Raw genomic sequence first — 20,582 nt, 5'->3', positions numbered from 1 at the left:
CAAACGCGATCTGTTATTTTTCCTCATATAACCTAGATTCATTCAACTGTATCAAAATCGAATAATCTGATTTTTTTTTATCTGCATATAACAGCTAAGTGGTTAAAAGTAATTTTAATTAAAACGGAAAAGCAAAAACCCATTTCCTTTAAACAAATTTACAATCAGTTTTTTTTGGATATATCAGATAGAAAGTTTACTTCTCGTAAGGTCATGATTTTCGAAAAATCCCTTTAGCCTAAAACAAAAAAAAATTATCAATGTTTTATTATTTATAAATCAAAATAATATTGTTCAAAAATCTATAGCAGATAACTGTTTGGTTATCGAAAAAGCGAATCAGCTATGCATGTAAAGTGTCATTAACACTATCCAACTTTAGTCAGCTGACAACTTAAAAGATTTTTGTCGGACGAACAAGACGGGTAATATGAATGGTTCAGTTGGATAGTGTGAATGCAAAATAAGTCAGGCTGACTAGTCCGTCTGATTTAGTCAGCTTACTAAAGTTGGATAGTGTGAATGAGACTTTAGGTGAACAAATTTTATCTATACAAATAACGTGTTTTCTCTGCTACGTTATCTGTATAAAATAAGTGTATGAGCAGATAGTTAACTCGAAGAACTGGCGATTTTCTTCAACCAAATCGTCTAAATGGGCATGATTACTTTATCTTCTTGCTGAACGAAGTTGCAAACGCGTTGGACGACATTACTTTGGATAACTTCCGACGACTACGGCTCCATCATGACGGTAGGCCAGCAAATCAACCTCGAGTTTCTCCTCGAGCTTTTCTGAAGCATCTGAACACAGAGGAAGGATTGATCTTTGAAATTCCCAAGCCTACCCCGTTAGACGTTTTTCTGTGGGGATTCATCATGGAGCGAGTATAACAGGCACCTGCGACGATCCTGGAAGATTTACATCAGAGTGGTTGATTCCTTTACCACTCATTTACAGACACACCTAATCATGCTCAGATCTGTATTGCGGACAGATGGAGGTGTTATTGAACCTCACCCGTAACCTTAAAACCTTTTTTGTTGAAGAAAAAAACAACCTTTGGTTTGAAAATAACGAATTGCGTTATACTTAACATTTAGAACACGCGTAATGCCTTTTCAGAATTTATAGATATCAATACCTGAAAACGCTTTGGCCTTCTTGTAACAACTGGTTTTAATTCATGCATTCGTATCATAGTGAAAATCCCTTTTCTACGCTATCAACTTAAATTTTACGTTTTCAAGTACGTTTCACTTTCTCAATAAATATTTATACATACTTATCGGTGTTAAATTACAATTTTTGAAATCCAGAAAATCTTTTAAAATTATTTACAAAATTTACTTTACGATGAAAATTTTACGATATCTATCATATCTTACATGTTTCATTTTAATGGCCTAGATGGATAATTCTCTGGTAAGATATATATTATAAACTTATGTTAATAGTAACTTACTTACTTTGTAAAAGAATAATATAAAATTGTGATTAGATAAATTGGAAGGTAAAAAAAGTAGGGGGAAGAATACAGTAAAAGCCTCTTTTTCGTTCAAGCTGAACGTTTCCGTTTTAACTATTACATTATTGAATTATATTTTTCTTATTAGGCTGAACCTTCCTCTAGTGCTTAAAATAATTTCAATAATTCTAATATTAATAGTTAACGAGATATAAGGTCCTAACTAAAGGGTAGTTTGGGCGCTTGCCCAACTTGTTTAGCTCCGGGGGTCCGAATTAAAACGTAATAACTTAATTACTTTTAAATTTAAAATTGTAAAAATTATTTATGGCACTAAACAAGAGGCTGTTCTACACTTAAATATTAATTTTATAAGTGAAAATACAAAATTAAAAGAGTTCAGCTTGAAATAGCGCGAAAATAGACAATGGCCACAGTAGTTTTCCCCCTTAAGAAATACCTTCCCATAACTCCTTCACAAACGCAAGTATTTGGTTAGTGGTTCCAACAGCTAACTGGTCAGCTTATTAAGGTCGTAATTTTCAGATTTCTGAAGACAGTCAGAATGTTAAAGAAAATAACTTAGTAACCAAGGAAAAATGGTTTAATAAAATATTCATAATGTACAAAAATGTTAGATATTCAACCAAAAAGTGATTAATAAATAACCCGATTTGTTTAAAACGAATTTCAATATTTTCCCCTCAAAATTAACAGAAAATCGAAATCATATTTTCAAAATAAAAAGTTGTGTTAATTTTAATCTACGCACAGAAATTTGGTAATTTTATTAATTGAAATAAAATTTTCGAGCGAAAATTTTGAAATAATGGCAATTGGACATAAACAGTTAAACAGCATTTACAGAATCATATAAATTAATTTAAAACAATATTTGAAATTAAACCAGTTTTAACCTTAAAAAAAGCTTAGGGTTTTGGTTTTGAAAAACCAGTTTTTTTTCAGTTTAGTCTTCTTGAACTGCTAGAAGCGCCTTAAGGTCACACCAATGGTGGGATACTAAACGATCCGCACATAACAGCCAAGTGTCTGAATTCATTATTCACACGGATACCGTTGAAATGGCAAAAGACCAAACTATAGATTTAATTAATTTACAAACAATCTCCACTGATGTTCTTAGGTTCTTAAGGCACTTAACGTTGAAACGACATCTATCAACAGCGTTGCAAAGTAACATAATATGAATAAGTATGGCAATTAACAAAAATTATCACCGAACTGATTTTCAGTGTTATTGCGTAGTCAAACTTTAGTTCAGCACATAGCCTCCTAGTGTCTACAGAGGCGTATCGACCCTGGTACAGGGGGTACATTTTTAACCGTGTGCCAAGCTGTCTTTCATGTAGGGGGCGCGGGCGGTGAAAACTCTTCTATCTTTAAAATACCAAAGCTATTTATAATTTTTTTTTGTAAAAAGGGGGCGCCATTTTAAAAATTTTAAACTGGGTGCCATATACCCTCTGAGTGTCTTGGTTCGGTTGCAAGTCCAAGTGGGGCTGGGCGAAAGCGTCAGTGTCTAAAGGCCGTCACAATGTGGCTCTCCAACCAGATTCGTCTATTATTTCCGAAAGCGTCGTGTTTCTTCACTTTTATCCAGGCCCGTAACCAGAAAAATTTCGTTAAGGGGGCAGTAGCTTTTTGTGAGGGGGCACATTTTTTTCGTTACATAATTTCGAAAATCAACATAAGTGGCGCCGTGAAATGTTTTTGGTGTTCAACAAAAAAAAACCTTGCTTTCTGAAGCAGACCATTCTACAACTTGTATTTTATTAAGAAATAGTTACCTATAAATAACGATCTAAACCATAGACAAGTGGTCCAAAAGGAAAATTTCACCGAATAAAAGTTTAAAAAACTAATAAAGATGAAGCGGCAGAAAATATTCTTTGAGGGGGAATGTATTACATTGAGGGGACAGGTGGGGGCAAATAAAAATTTCATTTGAGGGGGCAACATTTTTATCTATCTTTTATAAAATGGTAACTAATCATTTTCGGGCCGCACATAAGCCTACTGTAGCTTCGTGGTCTTTGTTGATATCATAAATAAAATAAAAATAAATAAATTAATAAATAAATAAATAATATTCGGTATGAAAATTACCAGTAAAACAATAGGAAGTCTCATTTTTATCATTATTGTGTTTCTTATGAAATAAATAACATCTAAATTTCGGTCTTATATCTTTTAGGTGTTGTGAATAACGAACGTTAAGAATCTTATGGAATTTTCGGTAAACGCGAAGCTCCTCCCCTTAGCATTACCCTATCTACATTCACAGCACTCGGTAGGTCATGTCCTTATTAATCAAAACGATTTTGTTTAATACTGGAAGAGATAATACCTCGAGATAAGCGCGTGGTTCGTATCAACCTCTGAACTACGTGTACGAGTAAAGCACAAAGCGACCGAGATAAGATATTTCTCCCAAATAGGAAATAGTAAGATATATTAATTCAAAGTTATAAAAAATAAAATGGCCACCTCCTTAAACGTGTGCTTTTTCACTATTAGTCTTCTGCTATTCGCGTTAAGCAACAATAGCGCAAAGGCCCACGGTGACCATTACAACGTGTGTAAGTATAATTTAGGAATTTACTGGCATTCCGTGCTTAGGGGCGAAAAAATTAATGATGCTGAATTGAAATCTTAAGCCTTTGTAGTACACGGTTGTAGTCCTTTGTCTGTGTAATGGATTTTGAAGCTGGAACTGACCTAGTTCCGGGAACTATAGCTTTAAGGGCGCGTCCAAACCGCAAGTTGTCCCAGCATGATTACCAAAATCGTATTTGCACGTCAAAATATAGAAAAATACCTATTCAGCAGTCAGCTTTGTTGTCCCAGTTCTATGACAGTCGTGGTCCCTTAGTACGAGGTACTGCCGTCTTAGAAACATGGTAGGACCGGTCGCTGAACTTGGACGTCATGTTTACATTTTTGAAGGTCTACTTAGAAAGATAAAAAAATCTTTTAGCCTTTTGATAATTGAACACTATCATAAATCTTATACAAACTCAGATTAATAGAATAAATAACCATCATTTGGTCAATGGAAAACGGTACAGCCGGCAGATGAAATACACTGATTATTACAGTATCTAATCTTCGAAATATAATATTTGTTCATTCTTTAAAAATTATAATTAGGACTTATTAATAGAAAGGTTAAGACAGCGCCCGAAAATGGTTCGATAACGTGTAGGGATAACTTGTAGAAGGTGCAGGCTGTACACAAAAAGGTACGTCTACCATCCTACAAGTTCCCCCGTTCACGTTTTGGCACTCTGGCTTAACCTAACTGTTGTTATTATAATTTTTATTTTTAAACTTACACATTACACTAAAAAGGAGTGTTTTAAGTTCGTAGAGAGGTTAAGCCACCCCTCGAAAACGTATAGGGGGAGCTTGTACGAATGTAGATTGTACAGAATAAAGCTACGTCTATCCTCCTACAAGTTTTTAGAGTGGTGACTCAACCTGTCTAATGAGAAGCCATTTTCATAAAGGTTCATAATATCTTTTGAAAAAATTCGACCCGTGATAGTAGATCTGACCACTCAAATTGTAGAAAACATTTTCGGTTGCCATGGGAAAACTAAAGCCCTTTGCAACTTTTCCCTTTGGCAATTTCCATACTACCATAAGGTCTACCTAACCCCCGAGTTTCAACAAAATCGGTGATAACCACCTCGGGTAGTCTCCTTGTGAGTAGCTTTAACAGTCTCAATTAAATGAATAATTTTAGACTACTTGAACGAGTACTGCGTGGAATACTTCGACGAGATACAGGGCCAATACACGCCGTTAACATTCAACGTACGTAATCCGGAAAGTAGCGGCCCATTATCAACGGCCATCATCACCTGGTCCAGATACCAGAACGTCAAACGTAGCGACTTGGCCAATTGCACCGTGAAGATCGCCCACTCGCCGCGAGTACCCGAAGAACACGTCAACTACCAGTTCAAACTGAACGGAAAAGTCGGACTAAATGGGCTCGGTTCCTGCAAAGACTTCGTCGAGGTCGGACACGGAGCGAAATGTTCTTACAAAGACGCGAAACTAATGAAAATGAAATATTTCAGATTTCAGTGGGAGAATTTGGGGAATGGACGAGGATATATCATAGTTGCGAATCGAACAAAGGGGATTTCACCTTCGCGACAAGGAATCACCAAATTTTACGAATCAAGGCATTTGTTTCCGAATTCGCCGTTGGTTTACCATTTGAGTTTGTGATAACCGCGGTTAAAGAAAAATCCGATGGTAAATACCTTAAATAAGTTAACGAAATAATCTTTGGTATTTGCAGAAGTGTTTGAAGTATGAATTTAAGTTAAAAGAAACTTATAGCTTCTGTCTTCATTACTTCCGGCAGATAACAGGGTGGCGTAGTGGTTAGCGCTTTCCCCTCGCAGCAATAAGAGCCGCGCTCGATCCCAACTTGTGACACTAGGTTTGCAAGTTCCCTCCCCACTGGTTAAAGGGGTTTTCCCCTAGTTCTTCTTCCTCTTTCCATATAGATGTTTGTAGATGTTAACGGTAATAGTTAGTGTAGGGAGGTGTTGGCTCGCGAGGCGTAAACAAACTTGCCACCACACATATACGCATTATAACCCGGCCACCTGTTTTTAAGTCGCTAGATGACTTTGGTATTAGCTTATTTGTTTAACCGGAATTCATTCTTGAATATATCTCTAACAAATGAAGTATCTACCTTCGAATCCTGGTAATGACATTGCCTTGAAACGCGTGTCTTCGCAGGCTTCCGTTAATTTAAAAATAAAAACGTTACGAAATAAAAAATGCGGTAACTTTCTAAGACTTTTACATTGGGAAAATTTGCCTATGGAGTGTAATTTTAAAATTTTACATCGTTAAATACCGGGGAATTTGCTCCCATTCAAAAGTGCCTCCCGCCTATGAACTTATGAAGGTACATGTTTCGTGTTAATGGCCGAGATGAATTATTGTTAGAGATATATTATAAACTTCTGGTATTGGTCAACTATTCCTTTTAACCCTAATCTAGGTGGCTGTGGAGCTTTGTTCTCTTGCAAGAACTCTTTATGCATCAATAAAGATTTAAAATGCGACCATCGAGATAATTGCGGCGATGCCAGTGACGAAGCCGAAGAATTTAACTGTCCACCGATAGAACACGACCATGGTAAGCGTAATTGTCCTTTACTTAAAAACCAACAAAAGTGGCGTTGGGAAAACTACGTGTCAGAGTCTGCTCAAACTGTACAGTGACACTAACGAAACGGGGAAAATGTGGCGTGATCTAGTTCAAAGGAAATCCGCCTATGACGACCACGTACAACGCCAAAGGCACTAGATTCCGTGTCACGATGTGGTTTACCGCACACCACTTTTGTTGCCGTTTATGTATTTGGAAAATCGTGCACCACTTCGTTTGTTGCGACTTCCTTTAGACGAAGGGAGTGAAAACAACTGGCTCATACTGGGACTGGTCCTGGGAGGATTTTTCGTCGTCTTCTTCGGAATTGCCATGTCCATATTTATGATTGCGGGTCGGTATGGTAAAAAGGCCAAAGAAAAAGAGGTTGAGGGAGGCGAACGCGAAATGGATGTAACTACCCCATTGGGAGAACGTCCTAAGAAACCGGAGGATCAAGGTGACTCTGGGAAGGACAATGCCGAAGTAACTACACCCCTTCAAGAAAAAACAGAGAAAACGGACGACGTAGGCACTAATGTACTGCAGTATAGCGAACTGCCCCAGGCGGAGGTAGAAGCCGAAAACCCCCTGTATGAATCGGCGGACAGTTCTGACTCAAATCATTAGAAACAGAATTCAAATTCGCCGCCGGAACTATAACGAGATGGCAATAGTGGCGTACTTTTGAAATCATCAACAAGACAATTGAACGCGTATCAGGCACGGGTCGAGATAAACAATAATCTCGTTTTTAATCTGCTCGCGACTGTGGCGAAAAATGTAGGAACGATTATTTTTACCATCACCATTTGAAAACAGTGTTGATTTTGGAGCTTTAGAAGCTTCTTCGCGCGCAAAATTAAAATGAATAAAATATTTTTAATAACCTATATTTTGCCATTATTAGCGAAGCTAGCCTACAGTTCTTACGAAATTTGTAAGTACAAACGTATCTCGATGAATCGTATAAATCGGTAATGGGTATTTACTGGTCAGATTACATGGACGATTTGTGCGACAAAGAAGTGTCTAATATAACCCTAAGCGACCCAACCACCGAGTTCGGTTCGATCGCGGTCATTCGGGCCTCAAAACACCTGGACTATCCCAGAGGAGTTTCTTGTACGGTAACGGTACATCCTCCAGCTAACGGTAACTATGGACTAGTCGCGTCCATCGAGTATCTTGGACTACGATTGAAGAGATACAGCACGGTGGCCTGCTTGGACTTCATAACGGTAGCTTACTTTATTTACCTTCTGAACAACTACACTGTTAAAAATTAAGGTTTTATTTGAGACCTCTGAAGTGGTTAAAACTTTTTTCAATAGTTAAAACCATTCAAGGTATTGCCACAGAGCATATTTAAGCCTCCTGCTCTCCAAATTAAGTCCTTTTGTGGAGAGTTTAAGCACTTGTCTTACACCTTTTTTATATTTTACCTTTATTTGCCCTTATGTTTTCCATTTTTTTAATATATTCAATGCGACTCGATATAATAACCATTAGCATGGCAAGATAAAGCTGGATTTCGCCTGAGGGCTATAACCAAATGGGAATCTCTGAAGTCTCGGAAAAAGGATTTAGCTTAGTTTTCAAACACTAGTCTCGAAATGGGTCCATATAATATTTTTCTTCGTTTAAGGGAATCAAAGGTATTCAAAAGGACTAAAGCTAAAAACATAACTATTTGATAACTTTACCCCAAGGACTGGAAACGTTTAGTCTTAGGGCTACTTCCCTTTCAATCCCCCAAAAGGTTTTGTATTAAACATGAAAGAGTAAAATGGGTCCAAATTAATTTTTAGACAATTTTTAGTAATCAAATGGTTTGAAAAATACAATTTTAGTCGTTTCAAAAACCTTTATTTTTAATAGTGTAGTGCAAAAAACGTCGACGCAAAAAAAACCCGCCTAGCCTAGTGTTTTGCGTCGACAGTCGCCGTCATGGGGTTTTTGCCTTAATGGAAACCAACCTTTGAGTATTAATATACCAGTTATCAGACGGTCACCGAAAGATCTACGAAGGTTGCAGGGGTAACGAAGTTGTATTCAACAAAACCGGAGACATGGCACTTGGAATGGTCACCACTATGGACATAGACCCGGTCAAGAGAGGCTTCGATATTACCTTTACAGTCTATTCCGAAGGTACAGTCGGGAATTCTATCAAATTACAATGTGACGTATGATCAGGGTTGTAGAGAGATGGTTCGATCACTTACATTTTTTATTTGACGAAATATTATTCTACCACGGATGGCGCTAGTGACGCCAAGTAGCCCCTACACATATTTTGTGGGCTTTACTTCATTACACTGGGGTACCTAAGGAAAGGGAACACTACAAAGTTTTCGTGTCGATCGATCTCGGTTCTTCATGATCTCTAAATTAATTAATTGTCACTTTGTTATAAGCTCATTAACAATTTATTTTTTGAAAATTGCAAACAATCTAAGCAAACCTAAACTAAATAATAGCCAAAATCCAAAACTACGGTCAGTTATATTCCTTTATCAATTCTTGTACAAATTTGGTATTTAAGAGAAACTAAAATGTAATGTTCGCTAATTAATTATAAATACTAAAAAAGTAAGTTTCTTTAAAATTCGCACGTGTAGAAACGAAACAGAAATTAAAGCTATCGCAGTTAGCTTGTAAAATTTAAATTTCCCGCTATCTCCTATAAATTAGGCTGCACCTCAGTACTTCTTTGAATTGGGGGAACGGCCACAAGTATCTGAAGGGGCTACACAGTGTCGGGCGCGCCATCTATTTTACCACTTTTTCTTTAGTCAAACTCTCCTATGCTAGAATTGCTAAGTGATCGAACCATCTCTCTACAACCTCTCTACAACCCTGGTATGGTTCTTTACAATAGATGGTAAATACTGCCAAAATGACCAGCTGTTTCGCTGCAGCAACGGACAGTGCATTACCAACGCCGTGCTCTGTGACAGTAGAAGCAACTGCGTCGATGGTAGCGACGAGTTAATGTACGGCACTTCCGACTGCAGTATGTTGGTTAACTTAAATAAATTAGATGTTTGAGTGAATGACTCGACAATCCATATTTCAGAAACGAAAAGGAATAGAATTTCAGTGGTTCTAGGCGCGGTTTTCGGTTTACTCTTTTTAGGTGGGGTCACTTACTTGGTGACGGCAAGATTGATCACTATTAAACGAAGAAGAAGGTTAATATCGCCCGGAGTTGTCGATGGATTGCCATGCGGAACTCATACGTATAAAACACTGCCTTAGATCTCAACTGAAAATAGGACGACATCTAGACTACATTTCTAAAAGTACAACTGAAATTAAATTGTAAATGATAATTTAACGCGAGTGTACTCAATGAACATAAATAAATGTAGGGGAATTTCTCAGAATATATCCATCTTCTTAGTACAAATTCAATATGCTCGTCTTAAGAGTTACTGCCTTCGCTAAAGCTTATAGCACGAAATGATAGGTGGGAAAATATATTGCACTGTAGAACTAAATTAACAAGTCGGCTCAGCCGGAATATTAGTTTCACATCGACGCAAAGTATCAAAGGTTTAATAGTTAAGCTACCTTCGATGTGTTACGACGTGCAATAATAATCCAATATAATTAATTTACAACGTCGAAAAATATTCCTATTATAACATATCGAAAGAAATTATCTAATTCAAACATACCGCCACCCGCCAATTATAATCCTATTCTAGCGTATCGAAAGAAATGGTCTAATTCAAACTTCCCGCCACCCGCCAATTATAATCCTATTCTAGCATATCGAAAGAAATTGTCTAATTCAAACTTCCCGCCACCCGCCAAATATAATCCTATTCTAGCATATCGAAAGAAATTGTCTAATTCAAACTTCCCGCCACCCGCCAATTATAATCCTATTCTAGCATATCGAAAGAAATTGTCCAATTCAAACTTTCCGCCACCCGCCAATTATAATCCTATTCTAGCATTTCGAAAGAAATTGTCTAATCCAAACTTCCCGCCACCCGCCAGTTATAATCCTATTCTAGCATATCGAAAGAAATTGTCTAATTCAAACTTCCCGCCAATTATAATCCTATTCTAGCATATCGAAAGATATTGTCTAATTCAAATTTCCCGCCAATTATAATCCTATTCTAGCATATCGAAAGAAATTGTCTAATTCAAACTTCCCGCCAATTATAATCCTATTCTAGCATATCGAAAGATATTGTCTAATTCAAATTTCCCGCCAATTATAATCCTATTCTAGCATATCGAAAGAAATTGTCTAATTCAAACTTCCCGCCAATTATAATCCTATTCTAGCATATCGAAAGATATTGTCTAATTCAAATTTCCCGCCAATTATAATCCTATTCTAGCATATCGAAAGAAATTGTCTAATTCAAACTTCCCGCCAATTATAATCCTATTCTAGCATATCGAAAGAAATTGTCTAATTCAAACTTCCCGCCAATTATAATCCTATTCTAGCATATCGAAAGAAATTGTCTAATTCAAACTTCCCGCCAATTATAATCCTATTCTAGCATATCGAAAGATATTGTCTAATTCAAATTTCCCGCCAATTATAATCCTATTCTAGCATATCGAAAGAAATTGTCTAATTCAAACTTCCCGCCAATTATAATCCTATTCTAGCATATCGAAAGAAATTGTCTAATTCAAACTTCCCGCCAAACTAATCCTATTACAATTTTAATTCTGTATCTTTTAATTATTTTTATTAATTTCAAACTTCCCACCAGAAAGACTATATAACGATTCGCGAAGCCTTATTTCAAACTTCCCACCAAAGCTCGGCGAGTAGCTTGTAGCTCGGTCTACCATGTCGTCGCTTTCCACTACGCCGACAAACAAACAACACAATGAACATTTATAAATGTAGTTGAATGCTAATAAGTGAAAATCTATTTTTAATACGGATTTGACCACGTTTCTCGTGCAGTGGGGCATTCGAAACTGAAAATTTTAATGACCTTGAACTATATGCCTTCAAAGACATTCGTAAATTATCCCGCGAATCGTTGAGTTTAGAAATTTACTTCCAACTATAGGAGCAACAAACACAAGCTAGCCTTTAAACACGCTAACGCAGTGTTGTGTGCAAATTTCCTTGGACGAACCCTTACGCTGAGCGTTTTCCCCTTCCGACGTCAGCAGGCGCTAAAACGTCTAACCAAGAATGTATTTATTTATACTCAGGGAGAATGAATATGTCGAGATTATTTTTACCGTTTCTCCAATTCCACCCGTTGGGGCCCCCGGTATGCTCCTCCGCTTTAATAAAATCAAATAATACTGCAATCTCATTGGCTCTTAAAAATTACGATTTTCGACGCGATTAACGCTGCTGCGAGGACGCAAAAAATGAAACCGCCTCCTTTCCCCTCCCCCCCCCCTTAGCGTGACGGGGTAAGGGCCTCAACGTTTCCGTCGATAGTCTCGACATATTCATTCTCCCTGAGTATAAATAAATACATTCTTTTGTCTAACCCATGAAAAATGTACGCAAGAAAATGCACGAATTTTGACGAGTTGCGTTCTCCTTGTGTGGAGTGCTGTGTTTGTTACTCCTAGCTTCCAATTAGAAAAGTGTGCGCCATGATATTTTAAAGTAAAACTGGCTTTCACCCGCTGAAAATATTCCAAATAGAAGCCGATAAATTAAAGGCAAAAACAAGAAGGTCATGGCTAAAATAATGCTTAATTAATGAAGTGTTAATAAGTAAGAAACCACTCGCCTGTTGAATTTTAACGGGTATTTTTGTCAAAAACCTGAGCGGAGCGAGCTAGCGACAATATAAATAATTCAAATATTGAATAGGTAATAACTTTTATTTTTATGACATACATATCATAGTAGTTTCAGCCTCTCCAGTTCTTTTTTTTGGAAGCTAGTCCGGTCTTACTATTGACTTTCAAAAGTCGTTCTACGAAGCTTAACCATGACAGTTTTAATTCGTTTCCAAATTTTAGCAATCTTCGCGTATTGAACACCAATAATAGCAGAGTCAAGTTGTATTGGAACCCGGAAAAAAATGGGTACAAGCAAATCTCAACGGTTTTGGGTTCTAAATGGTCTCCTTATCATGTAAAAAAAAATTATACCACTTTAGGGGAACATGTCTAAAAATGGCCGCCATTTTGTCTATTTTTAGTTTTTGACGTTCTTGCGTGAACGATAATACATAGGCCTATAGTTCCTTTGGCAAAGTTGTTCAGACCATATCGTGTCATATCTCATTTTGTTAACATAGCATGAGCGCCACCTGGTAGGCATAGATTGAACATATGTAACATAACCGAAATCTACCCTTTTTTAGTTTTTTTTTGACATCCTTGCGTGAACGATACTATATTGGCCAATACCTCCTATAGTAAAGTTGTTCAGAAACGCATTTGCTATCGTTTGATATATCATTTGTTAAAATAGCGTAAGTGCCTCCTGGTGGGCAAAGATGGAGGCAAGGTCCCTATCAACCCTTCACAGCTTTTCAATCGTATTATTTGTACTAACACAACTACAGAAGATTTAAAGGAATGTTTCAAATACGAACTGGCTTAATTCCCTCCCTCAATTTTTGTTGATGGGTACTTGAGAAAAACCACCAAGTCTAATCTTTTGAAGGAACTAGATAAACTTGAAACTCCAACTAATTCGGTCATACAGAATGTTAATAACACCTTTGTGATTGATGGTGGGCATTTACTATACAAAGTTGTTTGGCACCGAACTTCAACTTACTCCAATATTGTAGAACAGTACATTCACTACTTAAAATATCACCACGGATCAAATAATTCGAATATTACGGTAGTATTTGACGGGTATGATTTAGAACACAGAAGTACCAAGTCGAAAGAACACCCAAAAGAGCAAAAAATATTCCAGATATAGTTATTAAACCAGAACTGTTTTGCTCAGTACCTCAAAGTGATTTTCTCCCAGACTTGAACAACAAAAAGGCACTCGTAAAAGAACTCACTACGGAATTGGTAAAGGCTAAAATTAATGTCACTCACGCTCCCTCTGACGCAGATACTGTAGTAATAACTACTTCGTTGGGACTGAAACGAAGAAATAACAACGTATTTATTGTTGCTGACGACACGGATATAATGATTTTGCTAATATATCATTGTAGAAAAAAAGGACTTTTTAAGATAAGACGTGGAAAAAATTCCAAACCTGACAAAATTACAGATATCCACAGTTTGAAGACGAAACTAAAAGATAGAGCTGAAATTTTGCCTTTTATCCATGCCTTAAAAATGTTTTGGAACCTATTCGTTCCGAAGTAGCTCCAGCTCCGGAAAGGATTTTACATCTTATATTTTGTTGATGTAAAGTTAGTAACTGCGGTAAAGCTTGTTCTTGTCGAAAATATGGCATAAACTGTTCGGCCATGTGCGGCGAATGCAACGGAATCGGCTGTCTCAACTCTTATAAAGAAAATGAGGAACAGAATGAAGACGTGTCCGATTGTGAAGAATTATAAGAAACGAAAATATATTTAATATTTATGTTTTATCTTAAAATAGTTACTTAAACTTTTATAAAATTTTACAAGTGCGCATATAATAATACTAAAATGCATAAATAAAATAATGTTATTATGAATAACAAATTAATTATTTCTGCTATTAAATCCCAGACGAAAATGGACCTTGCCTCCATCTTTGCCCACCAGGAGGCGCTTACGCTATTTTAAAAAATGATATATCAAACGATAGCAAATATGCTTCTGGACAACTTTCCTATAGGAGGTATTGGCCAATATAGTATCGTTCACGCAAGTATGTAAAAAAAAAACTAAAAAAGGGTAGATTTCGGTTGTTACACATGTTCAATCTTTGCCCACCAGGTGGCGCTCATGCTATGTTAACAAATGAGATATGACACGATAGACAATTATGGTCTGAACAACTTTGCCAAAGGAACTATAGGCCTATGTATTATCGTTCACGCAAGAACGTCAAAAAACTAAAAATAGACAAAATGGCGGCCATTTTTAGACATGTTACCCTTCGCATAAAGTGGTATAATTTTTTTTACATGATAAGGTGTACGTTCTTTTTTTTCACTCTCATGGACTAAACTATCTAAATGTCTTCCCAGACTGTTTTATCGCCGTGTCCTCAGTGCGGCCAATTTTTTTTAAAGTTTGAACGACCATTATGGTCATTCCTCGACATGCTTTAGACCTTCCGAGGCGTCAGTGGTCCTCCCAGAATCTTCGTCCTCTTCGGAGGACGTGTGTTATGACCTCATCGGTTTAATCGCGAATCTTCGGTCCTCTCGACGCGTTATTCGTCGTATTCCAAAGGGTGCGCGACACATGGGGGCATTGGCCTTGTCAAGCGTTATAAACAATGTCGTTCGCGATCATTCCCTGGAAGAGTTTATTCGGTTTCTCTTCGGTTTGCTTCCAAGTTCCTTTTGTGTCCGAGGGAAAACAAGTTTCTCTGACTACGTCGGTTAAAAATAATATCAAGAGCTTCCAAGAGGGTTTATTCAATCCGTTTAGTTCGCGCAAATCAACAACCCCGAGCCAAAAACGCGCAAAGAAAAATAGAGAAATGATAAGATCGGGGCCGCTAAGCTTGCAAAAGTACCTCGGGCCCGGGCCTCCGAAAGGGGCCCGCCGGAACGGTTGTATACCATTGAACCGAATCCCGTTCGACCGAATCCCATTGAACCGAAAAGTATTTTCGTTTATAGCCCAACATGGCGGGATTCAGTTGAATGGGAAATTTAAATCTGGTTCGTTTTCACTTCGGGTAGGTTAGTTCAGGTTGGGTTAGGTTAGGTTAGGTTAGTTCAGGTTGGGTTAGGTTAGGTTAGGTTAGGTTGGGTTGGGTTAGGTTAGTTCAGGTTGGGTTGGGTTGGGTTAGGTTAGATATGGTAGGCAACTATTTCACGTCGGGTCTTATCAAGGTTATTTTCCAAAATTAAACCCGGAAAATATCAAATTTCAAGGGAAAAAGGTCTGAAAATACACGTCGCATCGGTACGAAATAATAAATATTTAAGACATAGTTTAGTCCAAATTAGATATACTATCGTCACGTAACCTACGATATATAAATATGTATCACTAACGGTATATTGAATGAAAACCGGTTTTCGGTCGATTGGAATTCGGTTGAATGGTACATTCGGACGAATGGGATTTCGGTCCAATGGTCTACAATCGCCGGAACGGGTGCCTAACTAAAATTATCTGGCTATTTCCAAAAAAAAAACAAATTTTGGAGTAAAAATTACCTGGGGCCCGAAAATCCTAGCGCCAGCCCTGGCCGATGGTGATGTTACCGGCGCAGTTCACGTCGTCTGCTCGGATGATTCTTTCGCGCCCAACGATTCAGCTACTTACGACGCACTTAAATGCAAACACCTGTCTGGTAAAGACCACCACGATTACGCTGTTCTGTCCTTCCCGTCTGGTTCTGCAGGGGGTCTGGATTGTTTGAAACCTCAACATTTGAAGGACATGGTTGGCTCTGGCGCGGGTGCGGCCGGTGAAATCTTGCTGAGAGCCCTAACCAATCTATGTAACCTCATGCTAGCTGGCCAAGTTCCATCGGAGGTCTGCCCGATTTTATATGGGGCCTCCTTGCGCGCACTGAAGAAGAAAGACGGTGGTATCCGTCCCATAGCCGTCGGCAACACACTTCGCCGTTTGGTGGCTAAGCTGGGGTGCGAACACATAGCGCCAACTCTTGGGCCTAAACTTCGTCCTACGCAGTTATAGGGTTTGGTACTCCGGGCGGAGCCGAAGCCGCTTCCCACGCTGCCCGTCGCTTTGTCAACCATCCGCATCAAGATCCAAAGGTTCTGCTCAAAATAGATTTTTTAAATTCCTTCAACATGATCCGCCGCGACCGCCTCCTTGAACATGTTCACGAGGAACTTCCGGAATTGTATTTGTTTTTGAACCAATGCTATAAAGAGCCGTCGCATCTTACCTACGGGGAAGCTATCATTTCTTCTGAACGGGGCGTCCAGCAAGGGGATCCCTTAGGTCCTGCACTTTTTTGCCTTCTCGTGCAAAAGGTAGCATGCAGTATGAAATCTGAGTTCAACACATGGTACCTGGATGATTCGTCTTTGGGTGACTTTCCTACTGTCGTCTTGAACGATCTACTAGTTCTGCAGGAGCTTGCGTCCGCCATCGGGCTTGAGGTTAACCCGTCGAAATGCGAGCTCTTAATTCTGAACCCAGGTGGCTTTAACGACCAGCACTTTAAATCCATGTTCGACGGGGCAGCTCCTGGAATTAAAATCGTGGCTCGACCTAATTACACGCTTCTTGGTGCGCCCCTGTCTACTGAAGCTTTTTCCACTTGCTTTGCGAGTAAAACTGAGGCATTAAGGGTAATGGCGGGAAACCTCGAGCACATCTCAGCTCATCACGGTTTCTTTCTCCTCAAAAACTCCTTGGTCATCCCGAAGTTGTCGTATCTTCTACGCAGCGCTCCTGTGTGGCTCTGTGAAGATGACCTCGGGTCTTTCGATGAAACTCTTCGAAAGTCCCTTCAGGACGTTACCAATACGCTTATGGATGAAGCTCCTTGGCAACAGTCGTCTCTCCCCGTAGCCAAAGGCGGCCTAGGAATACGTCACGCTTCAAAACTGGCTCTCCCAGCGTTTTTGTCGTCCATCTCCAGCGTCGCTGATTTGGTGAAAAGTATCCTCCCGGTCTATGTTTCTTCTACTCCAGACCCGGAATTTCGCGATGCACTTCGCCACTGGGAAATTTTGACGGAGGCGGCTTTGCCTTCTCCGGACCATTGGAGTCATCAAAGAGTATGGGATTCCCCTATTATTGAAAAAACAGCGAAGCATCTTTCTGATGGCGCCTCAAGTGATCGCGATAAAGCGAGGCTTCTCTCGGTTGGCTCCAAGGAATCCGGTTCATGGCTAAACGCGCTTCCGTCGCCTTCCCTCGGTAACCACCTAGACGATGATTCCTTTCGTATTGCGATTGGCCTACGTTTGGGTGCCCGCATCTGTGTGCCTCACACATGCAATTGTGGCACCCAAGTCGATTCCTACGGGACACACGGCTTTAGCTGCAAAAAGAGCTCCGTACTGCTTTCCCGTCATAGCGCCGTTAATGACATTCTCAAACGCGTTCTGGTTTCAGCCGGTGTCTCATCAGTTCTGGAGCCACCAGGTCTATCACGTGACGGCGGCAAGCGACCCAATGGGATGTCCCTCGTTCCGTGGACCGGCGGAAAATCATTGGTGTGGGACTTCACCCGCACTGTCCCTTTGGCCCCGTCGTATTTGGCGTTTACTTCTACAGCCCCTCTCTGGGCCGCTACCCAGGCTGAGTCGAAGAAAAAAGCCAAATATTCTGGGCTTGAAAACAGATACCTGTTTAAGGCGGTGGCTGTAGAATGTCTCGGATCTTTCGCCATCGATAGTTTGGCCTTGATCCATTCCATTGGGCGTCGAGTTCGCGAAGCAACCGGGGAGCAACGTTCGATGGAGTATTTATCTCAACGTATAGTGATCGCGATCCGACGGGGAAATGCCGCATCGGTGCTGAACACTTTCCCCCCTGGCACCTCCCTTGGGGTATACCTCTATTTTCTCTAAAAAAAATTTGTACAAATAGTAATTTCACTTTTAAAAGGTGAAAACTATTCGCCAGTCCAGAACCGTTCGGACTATCCCGACGCAGACTATTCGCCGGATATAGAATTCTCGGACAGTTCGGGTGCAGACTATTCGGTCTCGAGAACCAGTTTTCGGATCGTTCGGGACTGTCCAAGCAGTACTTACTCAAAAGCAGGTACTGGCGAGAACCCAATTCCAAATAACTGAAAATTCGTCTGCATATTTCTCTGCGTAGAATCTAGTCTCAGCCAACACTTGTCGATGTGGAAGTTATCCGATGTTATTTACATACTTTGTGTGCCCATTGTATTTTCTTAGGCCGCGGTAAATATTATTTAATAGTTTTTTATTCATTATCCTTAAACTAAATCGATTATATTTCATTTAGTTTTTCACGGCTAAGGGGGAGAGACAGAAGCGTATTCTCAGTTAAATCTCAGATAACTATAATTAATTCTTGACTGACTGCTTATAATAAGCATTGTGAAATTAACAAGTATTATTATAGAAATTAGATGGGTTAAGCCTGTGGTACAAAATGTGTACCGAACTTGTAGGAGTGAAGATAGTTTTATCGCGTACAGTCTACACTCCTACAAGTTTTCTATAGCTGGCTAAACTAGTCTATGGGGCGCCAAACCGGAAAAAACTAAATAACATTTCTAGAAATATTTTAACATTTCTAGCAATATTTTAACATTTCTAGGAATATTTTAACACTTCTAGGAATATTTTAACACTTCTAGGAATATTTTCCAACTCTAGGAATATTTTCAAACTCTAGGAATATTTTCAAACTCTAGGAATATATTCAAACTCTAGGAATATTTTCAAATTACCTATCAATTTTAAGAATCCTATATATTTTAATAGACTTTCTATAGATATTTTAAACCGTTTCCTAGTTATTTTGAGAGAGACGTTTCCTATATATTTTACGGACATAGAATATTTTTCGGCAAAACGCGGGAGATAATGCAGCGGTTGTAGGTTCCAATCGGAGGGTTGAGTGTGAACACTGTAAAGGCGAACTCTGATGGTACTTGTACCGTTGATGGGATGGTTCTTGTACCGTTGATGGGATGGTTCTTGTACCGTTGATGGGATGGTTCTTGTACCGTTGATGGGATGGTTCTTGTACCGTTGATGGGATGGTTCTTGTACCGTTGATGGGATGGTTCTTGTACCGTTGATGGGATGGTTCTTGTAAAATATATAGGAAACGTCTCTCTCAAAATAACTAGGAAACGCTTTAAAATATCTATAGAAAGTCTATTAAAATATATAGGGTTCTTAAAATTAGTAGGTAATTTGAAAATATTCCTAGAGTTTGAAAATATTCTTAAAATTGTTAAAATATTCCTAGAATGGTTAAAATATTCCTAGAAGTGTTAAAATATTTCTAGAAATGTTATTTAGTTTTTTCCGGTTTGGCGCCCCATACTAGTCTATGTATATCTACTGCAACAAGCATTGTGATATTAATAAATGCCAAAAATTCAGTATTATTTTCAAAACTAGACAGGTATATCCTCCACAAGGTTATGAATTTTTAGTTAATGCCTTCAGAAATCCCAACGAAGGTTTGGGAACAATTAGAACATCCCCTATATGTTTTCAACAACTGGATAAACCTGCATCTTGTAAATAAGGCAAAGAAGTAAGCAACGATGAGAGGATTAAAATGTAAAAAAGTGAATAATAAAAACAAATAAAATTGGTTTGCCTCCAAATGGATTTTCATTTTACTTTATCGCTATATTTAAGAGTCTACAAGTACAGGCCAACCATAAAACAAATTAACACATTATTGGTTGATGAACCAATGGTAAATATCCTTTATTTTCTATAAAAATTGACAATTTACGGTTATACTAGTTATATTGTTTTTCCTTTGCTCAAGGTTTGTTTTAAAATATGCCCTGAATTAGATTAAAGAGTTCACTAAAATTCCCTAGAAATTAGGTAAATCTGATATCTGTTCAAACCGTCCCTTTAAGCTTTCTTTATCTTCTGGCTATCGAATTATACTTGCAGACACATAATAAAAAAATTTATTGAGTCTTTTTAAGATGTTTCTAACACTGTTTTATGTTATGTTGAATCTGTCTGAAGTTTCATGGAATGATACACTCCAATGTCTAACAAATCAGAGGAATACTAATAGACGTTTATCTGGTGACAATACCTGTCTTCCACTCCATATAATTATGTTACAATTTTATTTAAACCATTACAATATTAAGTAATGAAACATCCCTGAAGAATG

At 38.4% G+C, this 20,582-nt stretch overlaps 2 protein-coding genes across 2 annotated transcripts; both read left to right on the top strand.

The window, feature by feature from the left end:
• The first annotated feature begins 3,692 nt into the window (after positions 1–3,692).
• LOC149924991 (uncharacterized) lies at positions 3,693–7,511 on the top strand. Its single transcript, XM_090160941.1, has 5 exons — positions 3,693–4,069; positions 5,239–5,516; positions 5,579–5,759; positions 6,526–6,663; positions 6,932–7,511. Exons 1-5 carry the CDS (start codon positions 3,970–3,972, stop codon positions 7,303–7,305), a joined length of 1,071 nt encoding a protein of 356 aa, XP_090017067.1. The 5' UTR covers positions 3,693–3,969; the 3' UTR covers positions 7,306–7,511.
• Positions 7,512–7,524: 13 nt separating this feature from the next.
• On the top strand, positions 7,525–10,069 carry LOC149924990 (enteropeptidase-like). Its single transcript, XM_090160942.1, has 5 exons — positions 7,525–7,615; positions 7,675–7,916; positions 8,676–8,829; positions 9,560–9,694; positions 9,758–10,069. Exons 1-5 carry the CDS (start codon positions 7,543–7,545, stop codon positions 9,937–9,939), a joined length of 786 nt encoding a protein of 261 aa, XP_090017068.1. The 5' UTR covers positions 7,525–7,542; the 3' UTR covers positions 9,940–10,069.
• The last annotated feature ends 10,513 nt before the right edge of the window (positions 10,070–20,582 follow it).

Source organism: Leiobunum rupestre, chromosome 10, assembly GCF_980474605.1.
Source record: "Leiobunum rupestre chromosome 10, qqLeiRupe1.1.hap1, whole genome shotgun sequence".
Lineage (NCBI taxonomy): Eukaryota > Metazoa > Arthropoda > Arachnida > Opiliones > Sclerosomatidae > Leiobunum > Leiobunum rupestre.
Note: the sequence above shows the minus strand (reverse complement) of the source record. Positions and strands in the feature narration are given on the sequence as shown.

Coding starts and splice junctions, on each gene's coding strand:
- LOC149924991 (XM_090160941.1), top strand. CDS start 3,970: ATGGCCACCTCCTTAAACGTGTGCTTTTTCACTATTAGTCTTCTGCTA. Junction 4,070..5,238: donor CGGTGACCATTACAACGTGT/GTAAGTATAATT, acceptor GAATAATTTTAG/ACTACTTGAACGAGTACTGC. Junction 5,517..5,578: donor CCTGCAAAGACTTCGTCGAG/GTCGGACACGGA, acceptor GAAATATTTCAG/ATTTCAGTGGGAGAATTTGG.
- LOC149924990 (XM_090160942.1), top strand. CDS start 7,543: ATGAATAAAATATTTTTAATAACCTATATTTTGCCATTATTAGCGAAG. Junction 7,616..7,674: donor CTACAGTTCTTACGAAATTT/GTAAGTACAAAC, acceptor TTTACTGGTCAG/ATTACATGGACGATTTGTGC. Junction 8,830..9,559: donor CTTTACAGTCTATTCCGAAG/GTACAGTCGGGA, acceptor TCTTTACAATAG/ATGGTAAATACTGCCAAAAT.